The 10,458-nt window shown below is 50.9% G+C and overlaps 1 protein-coding gene across 1 annotated transcript in view; it reads left to right on the top strand.

Moving 5' to 3' along the window:
• The first annotated feature begins 3,666 nt into the window (after positions 1-3,666).
• SNX19 (sorting nexin 19) overlaps positions 3,667-10,458 on the top strand; it is a 52,484-nt gene continuing 45,692 nt past the window's right edge. The window contains exons 1-4 of the mRNA XM_024198720.2: positions 3,667-5,981; positions 7,235-7,373; positions 8,661-8,761; positions 9,311-9,430. Of these exons, the coding sequence (XP_024054488.2) occupies positions 4,329-5,981; positions 7,235-7,373; positions 8,661-8,761; positions 9,311-9,430 (2,013 nt within the window). The 5' untranslated portion in view covers positions 3,667-4,328. The remainder of the gene's footprint in view (positions 5,982-7,234; positions 7,374-8,660; positions 8,762-9,310; positions 9,431-10,458) is intronic.

Raw genomic sequence — 10,458 nt, 5'->3', positions numbered from 1 at the left:
TCTGTGGATCACAGTAGGTTACACGACCTTGCACAGACTGATCCTCCCGTGCGACCTAATCAGAATCTAGACAGGGCTGTGTGGGACCCATGGCATGGAGCACCACGCAGGAATGCACACCTCCGTCAGTGTCCCTTTAAAAGCCAGCATTACCTTGTCACTGAGGGAATGACCTCTCCTTGTTTCCTTCCGCTCCCCATGAATCCCGTTGGACACATCTACCTTGCTGGAAGTTCTTGTTTTGAGTGAGAGTCTCAGCAGCTCTGAGGTGAGGATCTGGGAACCTCAGGAGAGATTTATTCTGAAGAAACCAATTTAAAAAAAAAATCCCATGGAAAGTCCTTTCATTTCCCTGAGCAGCAAAAGTCCCTCATGGTTTCCCCCACTCCGTGGGAGGTGGCTGTCCCTGGAGATGTCTTATCAGAGACCACAGGGCCCGAAGGGGGATTTGGCCATCCTCTGGGGGATACAGTTGCCTTTTTGATCTGTCATGTTTTCTGACCTTTGCTTTCAGTCTGATGCCCCCCTCAGAAAGCACAGGTGGGGGCTAAGACAAGCAGGGTTCCACCTCATATCACGTAGCACATTCTATTGGGGTTACTCAGGAAACCCACTTGGGCAGGCTGCTGCAAGCTTGGCACAGCATAAGCACTTCACGCTGCTCCGTGCGCCACCCGGGCTGCCTATCTGTGCCTAGCTGCCATCGCAGGGGTGGGTTTTAGTCTGCTGGTGAGGTCAAGCCATCCTGAGCACTGAATAAATGAGGATATGACATGGTCAGGATCTCTCTCTCACCCCCTATTCACCCTCACAATAACTAAGCTCACTCAAGGCACCTTTGCTAATCGCTCAGACTCTGCACTGCTGTCCTGAGGCCCTGCGTTCTGCTCTCAGCTGTGGAGCTCCACCATTCTCCTCGTGCACAGAAACCCCCAGCAGACCAGGGATCCAGTCAGGCTTCCCACTGGCCAGCTGTGGCTGCTGGTGCCTGTCTGCAGCATGCTAGAGCCATGCCTGAGCTAACTGGCCTCTGATGAACACGTCAGGCCTGCTGTGCCGCCTGGCTCATCGCTTACAGCTGTGCAAGGCAGGGGAGAATCAAGTTTTTTGCCCTGTTATGGCAACTTGTATCTAGGACTCACTTGTTCCTCTCCAAAGTGGGTAGGGGGTGCCGAGCTGTGGGGCTCTGTGTACTGCAGGGAACATGCCGTACAACAGTGGTTCTCAACCAGGGGTCTGGGGGCAACGAGCAGGTTTCAGGAGGTCCACCAAACAGGGCCAGCATTAGACTTGCTGGGACCCAGGGCAGAAAGCCAAAGCCCAAGCCCGCTGCCTGGGGCTGAAGCTGAAGCCTGAGCAACTTGGCTTCATAGAGCCCCCTGTAGAGTAGGGCCCCTGGCAATTGCCCTGCTTGCTACCCCCGAATGCTGGCCTTGGCTTTTATATGCAGAAAAACAGCTTTTGTGGCACAGGTGGGCTGTGGAATTTTTATAGCATGTTGTGGGGGCTCAGAAAGGAAAAAGGTTGAGAACCCCTGCCGTCTAGCACTCCTTACACTTGCTGGGGAAAGCTACAACCCTGCTCTAGGACCTGCTTTATTAAAGGCCTAACCCCTCAGGCTTGAGAGCCCAAAGCAGCTAACAGCAGTGTGGCTGTTCCTATCTGGAGCCCTGTTAGCACAAGTGTGTCCATCCCATATTGGGAGGCTTGCTCCCAGCTGCAGTGTAGACACACCCACAGGGAGCCTGTGGGAGAGGGAGGCACTGACCCCAGAGGAAGTATGGGGTAGTGGTTAGAGTGCTAATCTAGACTCAGGAGATCTTGGTTTCATTCCCTGCTCTGCTACAGACTTTCTGTGTGACCTTGGGCAAATCACCTAAGCCCAGAGCCTCAAAGATACTTAGGCTCCTAAATACCAGGTACAATAGAAATGCGAATTAAGCACCTAAATACTTTCAAGGATCTGAGCCTTAGCCTCTCTGTGCTACAGGAATGGGGGCAGTATAAGTACCTAAGGCTATGTAAGAACCTAAATGCACATCAAGTTGTTCTTGATTAACTCCATGTGTGGATCTTTTATGCCAGAATAAGTGGAGAGGATTAAGCTAAACAGGAACACTGCACTCTTATTCTGGAGTAAGAGTGTCCACACATGGAGTAAATCAGGAATAACTCCATGTGAAGTCAGGCCCTAAGACAGGTAGATCTCCTGAGTCACAGCCCAGTATCTTTAACCACAGGATCAAGTGAGAGGCAAGGGCTGTAAGGTAGAGATGGTCTATTTTTCTATTTTCTCAGTCTTTGAGCACTTAACAAGTGATACCTAAAAATGATAACTGCTAATGAAGCTTGGTTGTTTAATACTAGAGTCGGGATCACACTGTAAAGCAGGGGTCGGCAACGTTCGGCACGCGGCTCGCCAAGGTAAGCACCCTAGAGGGCCAGGTCGGTTTATTTACCTGCTGACGCAGCAGGTTCGGCCGATCGCGGCCCCCACTCGCCGTGGTTCGCCGTCCCGGGCCAATGGGGGCGGCGGGAAGCCGCGGCCAGCACATCCTTGGCCCGCACCGCTTCCCGCCACCCCCATTGACCCGGGACGGTGAACCGCGGCGAGTGGGGGCAGCGATCGACTGAACCTGCCGCGTCAGCAGGTAAATAAACTGGCCCGGCCCACTAGGGTGCTTACCCTGTCGAGCCGCGTGCCGAACGTTGCCGACCCCTGCTGTAAAGTTTGGACCTCACCTGGATCCAAATCTGAATTTCCCAAAGCTCAGCGGTGTTTGGATCTGATGCTCTGATTCAAGCGGATTACAGAGACCAGATCTGCTTCCAGTTATGAGCTTTCCTAAAGCAGGGGAATGTCCGAATGGGAAATCCCATTCACTCATCTCCATGTCAGTCAGGTTTCACTGTAATTACCTGAGTCAGCCATGATAGTTACGTGGTTAGGTAATTGTAGCCGGATGCTTTTGTAACACTGCATTTCTAACATCTCGTTCCTGCCTTGCTGATCCAGGATGCAAGTTCTCAGGAGCACCCAGCCTCTTCCATGATGGTATAAAATCAGAAAGAGAGCAATCTCATGTTTAGAATAAGGGACTGTGAGCTAGGGAACACCTAGGTTCTATTACCGACTCTTTATGGGAAGTCACTTCACTGTGCCTCAGTTTCCCCATCTGCCAGCAGGCAGCAGGGAGGTGAGGTGTAATTCACTAATGCACTTCAGGCTGTAACTTGAAACCACTGGAATGGGTTTCTGGGTTGCAGGTGGGCTTGGTTTGAGAGAGATCCGGTAGGGGAATGGGAATTGAAACAAGGGGTGCTTGGGAGGTTTGTGGCCAGCGCTGGCTGGGAGGGCAGATACTGCTCTAGCTACTTTAGTGTTTGTGGGATTTTTACACCGCGTGGGCTCGTGTCTTTCCTTTGGCTGCCCCAGATGTTACACTGTTGATTATTATTTGCTAGTAAAAGCCACCTCAAGTCCCCAGGATGTGCTAGTGGCTGCATGAGCAGAGACCATGTTTTGAACTGCCGCAGTAGTTTCTGTGCTGCTGCTTCCCTTTCACTAGATGGCACTGAGAAAAGCCTCTCTGTGCTGCTTTGGGCCTTTCCCTTTCCCCTTTCGCTCGCATCTCCTTGGCAGAGGCAGATCCGGCAGCTCTCAGACAACAGCCCTGAGCCACCAGCCCCAGGTCCATTTCCTGGCAGGAGAGGGGCCAGCAGCAAGCAGGGGAGCAGCTGCTGAGCCAGCCACAGATGCCAAGCAGAGCTGGGAGAGAGCAAAGGAGCCAAGCACCAGCAATGCCTGGCAATGCAGCACTCAGACAAACCCGTGACGTATTCCAGCGAGCACCCAGTTAAGGCCCTGTGGGTGGCAGCACGATTTGAGAGCCCACTGGCTTGGCAGGGGGGTTATAGGGAAAGTTGGGGTGCAGATGTGGCGGGAGGAGAGGCGAGGGTCGCTCTGCCCCTGTGATCTGAAAAGCAGGAAGCTTTTCACCCAGCTGTAGTTTTTAAAGCAACTCATGTCGTTCCAGGAGCCAGTGGTTTTAAAGGGGGCTGGTTGGCCTGGCTGGTTTGGTCTTACCTGGGGCTGTGACAGAGAGAGAGGCAAAGGTGCCTTTGCAAAGCGCCTCCTCGCTTGTAATCCGTGGCTCTGTGGGGCTGTCTGGGTGCTGGGGTTTGGCAGTCAGCAGAGAGTAGTTTGCGTTTGCCTCTCCTGTGTCCCAGCTGGTTGGATGTGATGTTTACAAGGTGCTGATCTGCCTGGGCTGGGGAAACAGGCTTTCAGACTTGCAAGCCCAGCACCAAGCTCCCTGGTTCTTTCGATGGAAAACCAGAGGATGCTAAAGATGCAGGAGTCCTGCGCTAGCCTAGGCAGCGGGCTGAGCGAGCTGGTAGGGAACAGGAAGCTGATGGTTTTGGGGGCCCTGTTAGCCTGGTTATTAGTCGTCCACTTGCTGGTTAATGTCTGGCTGCTTTGTCTCCTCTCCGGCTTGCTGGCAGTGTTGGGGGGATGGCTGGGGTCCCAGGCCGTCATCGGCACCCGCAGCCGGCTCCACTTGGAACGGTTTGTCCTGCTGGAGAGCTGCCCGCAGAGCCCCGAGGCGGAGAGGCAGCTGGACGAGGAGATTGACCGCATGATCCAGAAGATCATCCGGGACTTTGTGTCCTCGTGGTACCGGACGGTCAGCAGTGAGCAGGGCTTTGAGGATGAGGTGAGGAAGGCCATGACAGGCCTGGCCCTAGAGCTCAAAAGGAGGATGGCACTGGTGGACAAGCAAGCCTTGACCCATAAGATTCTCTTGCTTTGTGGTTGCCACCTGCAAAGCTACATGAAAGCAAGGGAGAGCATGGAGGCTGCAAGGAGCCCGGCAGGACCAGCTCAGCTGGCAGACCAGCTCTGGCGAGCGTACAGCGAGCTCTCTGCCCCGCACCCAGCCGTCCAGAGCCCAGCCATGGAAGTGAACTATGCCCGAAGCATTGTGGACCTGTTGCTCCGGGTGCTGGTGCCCAAGCCTCACCTGGAAACTAGGACTGGGCGCTTCGTGGTGGTGGAGCTGATCACCTGCAATGTTCTTCTGCCTATGATCAAGAAGATGTCTGATCCTGACTGGATCAACCTGTTGCTAATTGGGATTTTCTCCAAGATGGGCAGCAAAGGGGTGAGACGGGGAAAGGGGGAGGAGCCTCTGTTGTCCGCCTCCCCCTGCCAGCCCACAGTGCCGAATTCTTTGCCACTGAAAGTTGTGGCACCATCTCCCAGGCCTTCAGAGCTCCCCAGTTACGATGTGGTGGACAGTCTGGAGTGCAACCCCCAGGAAGCGGAAGAGGGGAAGGATGTGACTAGCGGAGAGCCTGGTGCTGATGTTGACGGTAGGAAAGCCGGGAGCACGCCCGTGCACTACCCCCAGCCAGATACTCTGGGCTCCCTCTTCCTGTGTGAGGACTCAGAGCTGGAGTCCCCTATGTCTGACCTTGGCAAGGACTCTGATTCTGTGGTGTTCTTGTCCACGGAGGAATTCCTCTCTGACACATTCCAGGATTCCTTTGGGGTGCTGGAGGGGCCGAACGGCCTGGACCAAGAGGACGGTGTGGTTGCCAAGGATGGGTATCTGGAGGAGAGCACCGCCTCTAGCTCTGAAACGAGCGTCCTCCCCTCTGCGCTGGGCCAGTGCCCTGACATACAAATCGACCCCGCGGTGGAGAAGGAAGAAAGCTTGGCCTCTGTCACCACCCTGCTGGCCGATCCAGAGAAGCCTTTCTCGAGGCGACCGTCCTTTCTGGAGAACCCAGCGAAGAGTCCCCTGGACCCCAGCCAGCCGCCTCTCCCACTTTACTCCTCCCATACCTTCAGCTTTGAGCCGCTCAGTAGCCCTGACAGCCCAGTCATCATCCAGAACCTGCGGATAACCGGAACCATCACTGCCCGGGAACACAGCGGGACAGGGTTCCATCCCTACACACTCTACACGGTCAAGGTGATACAGTCACTCCTCTGTTCTTGTTGGAAGGGGGGCATTGCAGGAAGGCCAATGCTCTGGAAGAGAGGGTCAGTAAGCTGTTTTAGGCCAACCTAATTGCCCCCTCCGCTGGGAGCTTTGCCCATAGCAGGGCAGGTTGATTTAAATCTGTGATTTCAATGACCAAGTGGAAAACCTTGATTCGAAATCCTCAATTTCAATCAACTTTTCCATTTGTACTTCAGTTCTTTTCTAAAGAAAGATGTATTCTCCTTGGCTGAGATGATCATAAAAATCATGTTGATTTACAACTAAAGAGAGCCTTCACATGAGATTTGGTACCTAGGAAGGTACACTATAACTAGCTATATTTATTTAAGCAACTGTATAGCTTAATATTTTCAGACTTTTATTAATTGTACATTTTTTTTTTTTTTTTAGTATGGAAGAAAATGGTGAATGATCTATTGCAGGGGTAGGCAACCTATGGCACGCGTGCCGAAGGTGGCACGCGAACTGATTTTCAATGGCACTCTCACTGCCCGGGTCCTGGTCACTGGTCTGGGGGACTCTGCATTTTAATTTAATTTTAAATCAAGCTTCTTAAACATTTTAAAAACCTTATTTACTTTACATACAACAATAGTTTAGTTATATATTATAGACTTATAGAAAGAGACCTTTTAAAAACGTTAAAATGTATTACTGGCACGCGAAACTTTAAATTAGAGTGAATAAATGAAGACTCGGCACACCAGTTCTGAAAGGTTGCCGACCCCCGATCTATTGCTTATTTACCACTATTGTGCCATATTTATTAAGCTTCACCTCACAGGGTAGATGGTTTCCCCCCGATTCTTTCTTTTTATAGAAAAGCAGCCTTTAACTCAAAGGTTTTGATAGAGGCTCATGGATTCAGCATATCTATTGTTTGCTCAAATATTTTAAGAGATTATAATAAGTTTAGGCCTTAACATATTTTGTCTTAAATTCAGATTTCATTTTAAATAGGTTTATTTTTAAAAACAAAAAAATGTATTCGAATTTTAAATAACAAAAATCAAATCCCATTTAAATTATTTAAAAAAAAAAAAAATCCTCCACTTTTATCCACCCCGGGGGGTAGTGTGGGCCCAGTGGTTAGGGCGAGAGATTGAGAGTGGGGATTCCTGGGTCCCAGCCCCTGGCCCAGGGAGGGATCTTTGTCCCTGAGGTGTGTCTGGTCTCCACAAGTTAACGACTGACTAATGGCCTGCCCTCTTCCTCCGCAGTATGAGACCGCGCTGGAGAGTGAGAACGCCAACAGCCTCCAGCAAGTGGCCTACCACACGGTGAACCGGCGCTATCGCGAGTTCCTGAACCTGCAGACCAGGCTGGAGGAGAAACCCGAGCTGCGGAAATTCGTTAAAAGTCAGCACTCAAGCTGGTTCCCTGTAAAAAGCCCTAGCTGCCTTCCCCACCTCCCTGCCCCTCCTTGCCACCTCTGCATGGCACTGCTTGGCTAACTATAATGGGTGCCCCATTGAGAAGGCCCTGTGAGCGTCCATAGGCCAGCATACGGTGCGTTAACAGGAGGCTAGGATGACCTCAGTATTCCCCCTGCCTCTCTCTGAACTTCATCTGAGTTCCCAAGTGCCCCCTTCTGGCCACAGTGAGATATATCCTGCCCCCCACCTCCCCCAATGCATATCAGCCATTCTCCCTGCTGTAGGAGCCTCTGCAGCACTGCCCAGTCCATCCTCTTCCCGATATCCCTGCCTGCTGTGCACTGTGATGCACAACAGCAGAGAGGGGTGTGGGTCAGCCAGCAACACTGGGCTAGCTCCCCCGGGACGGGAACGGGGCTCTCAGAGTGGTGGGCGGGAGCTGGTCACCCCATCCTGATTGCTGATGGGTGGGTGCTTCAAGGAGCATCACTGTAGGTTCCAGGAGCGAGCCCTGTGGTAGAGGTGACCAACATGCAGCGCAAGCACCAAATATGGCTCAACCAAGTGTAGCTCGTGGCTTCCCTAATCCAAATCACTGCAGGCGTTAACTGCTGGGGGACTCAAACGACAAGCAATTCCAGTTCCTCTGCCAAGCTAGTTAGAAGAGAGGACGCCAAGGAGGAGTGTCCATGTCTGGTAACTGGTGCACATCAAAGTGCAGAGCAGGGCTGGCTGCTAGATTCCTCCTAAGGTCTTAACATAGCCCTTGCTGCAGCCCAGGTTAGGATGTCCCTTTCTTAACATAATGGGGGGCCCTTGATTAAGCAGTGGAGAGCTGGTCAGACAGCAGAATTTCCATACCATAGGAGTCTCTGGTTTTGAGAATTATTTTCATTCTGATTTTGGAATGAAAAGTCGGGGTTTTGAAATCTCCAGCACACTGGAAAGTCCATTGTTTGGATAATGTTGAAACATTGTAATATAACAACTTATTACAGATCATAAATTCTCTCGGGTTGTCTATTATCTCTTAACCAACACCTCCAGTCCTTTGGCATTGCAGAGTCCTGTGTCTTAAAAGACTTGGGATGAAAGCTCTGTATATATTTGAGGCCAGATCCTTTCACCCTAGTTCATGCAGAGCATTAACCTACTCTGCCATTGGCCGATGGGTGTAGTAAGTTACTCCTCAGCATGAGTCGGGATTTAACCCTTTTTTAACATTACTGATGCGTCCTATTTTTACTTATGCATGTGTTTTATTTTGAAGATGTCAAAGGTCCAAAGAAACTTTTTCCTGATCTTCCGTTTGGAAACATGGACAGTGACAAGGTGGAAGCCAGAAAAAGTCTCCTGGAATCGTTCTTGAAGGTGAGATGTTCTCTCAGGTCCCTATCATTAAACAGACTCAGCCGCCTCTCTCTTCCTTATGACTGTGATCTGTTTGGGCAGGATCCATCTGTGTGACTGAACAGAGCAGAGTAGTGATGGACTGGTTAGAGCAGGGGACTGGGCTTTTATCCTGGCTTTGCCACATGTGTATGTGACCTTGGGCAAGTCAAATGTTCAGAAATGGCCTCTAATTTTTTGGGGGGGAGGGTGGAGGGAGGGAGGAGGCAAGAAGAGAAGCCTTGGTCTGCTTTTTTCCCCCTACTGACTCCAAATCATCCATACAAGGCATGACTTTGCCCTCTTGCATTTTATGGAGGAGGGAAGAAATTCAGGGTGGATAGCTCAACAAATACCCTGTCGGAGTGTGGGAGAATTTTCCCTGGGGAGTGGTGGTCCTGCAGTCTCTTGGACCATCTGGAGACTATAGCATAAAAGACAATCTGGTACTGATCACCAGGAGAGATGGACAACAGGCTTTACCAGGACTCATCTGTCTCTGAGGACCCAGCCCTGTGTTTTCCTTTGCAGCAACTGTGCAGCATTCCCGAGATTGCCAATAGTGAGCAGGTGCAGGAGTTCCTCGCCCTGAACACGGACGCCAGGATCGCGTTTGTCAAGAAACCCTTCGTGGTCTCCAGAATAGACAAGGTACCTTCATGCCCCTGTGTAGCTGCCATCTGCTGAGCTCCATTTGTGTGAACGCTCTCATCCTAACGCATTAAAATACTTTCTCCTCCTAGGCTTTTGTCTGCCTGTTGTTATTTATTAGCATCTAGAGGCCCCAGCTGAGCTCTGGGACCCCACTGTGCTAGGTGCTGTACATACCCCTGGTTAGAGACAGTCCCTGCCCCAGAGAGCTTGCAATCTGCATGGCCACAGAAGTGGAGAAATGAAGTATTCTAATCCCCCTGTCACAGCGGGGGAAACCAAGGCATAGAAATATCGAATGACTTGCCTAGGGAGTCTGGGTCACTGGAGTCACAGTCCCCTGCTTTAACCATAAGACCACCCTTGCTTGCTTTGTGCAAATGGCGTCTGTGACCCAAATTGCTACCCTTCCCATCAAAAGCATAGGATGTTGTAGGTAACAGAAGGGGAAAGAAGAGGAGACAGAGGGATGGTTCATTCATTTCAATGACCACTTTTCCCACCCCATCTTGCAAGTGCCCAGCTCAGTTGATGAGGTCAAGTGTTGGTGATTCAGAAAGGTACTAACTCTTATGTGCCTGGTGCACCTTTGGGTACTCTTCCCCAGATCTCCTCCTGGATTGTGAGCTCTCTGAACAAATCTCCTGAGTGGTAACATGTGTTACCTGATCTCAGGTTATAGGAGGGGTGTAAGATACCTACAACCTACACATTGTGTTTTTCCTAGGAAACCTTGCTGCATAGATATTTTAATAATTAGATAAAGATGCATAGTCTAGTAGTTAGAATTGGGGATTGGTACTCATGGGTTACTGTATTTACATCAGCTGGCCAATCCCTGATTGTTAATGGGCAGTTTTTTATTTATTTATTTATTTAATGAGAGCAATACAAAGTTTTCAAACCTGTCCTTTACAGATCGGTTTCTGCTTGGACACCTGGGTGCACGACTGCTTGTTAAAACCACTTGGGTTAAAGCTTAGCTGAATGCCTGGATGCGCGGTGTATTTGGCTCTGAATGAATGAGA

Source organism: Terrapene carolina, unplaced genomic scaffold (genome assembly GCF_002925995.2).
Source record: "Terrapene carolina triunguis isolate 2854851 unplaced genomic scaffold, T_m_triunguis-2.0 Scaffold374, whole genome shotgun sequence".
Classification (NCBI taxonomy): domain Eukaryota; kingdom Metazoa; phylum Chordata; order Testudines; family Emydidae; genus Terrapene; species Terrapene triunguis.
The sequence above is the reverse complement of the archived record's forward strand: the minus strand, read 5'-3'. Positions and strand labels throughout refer to the sequence as shown.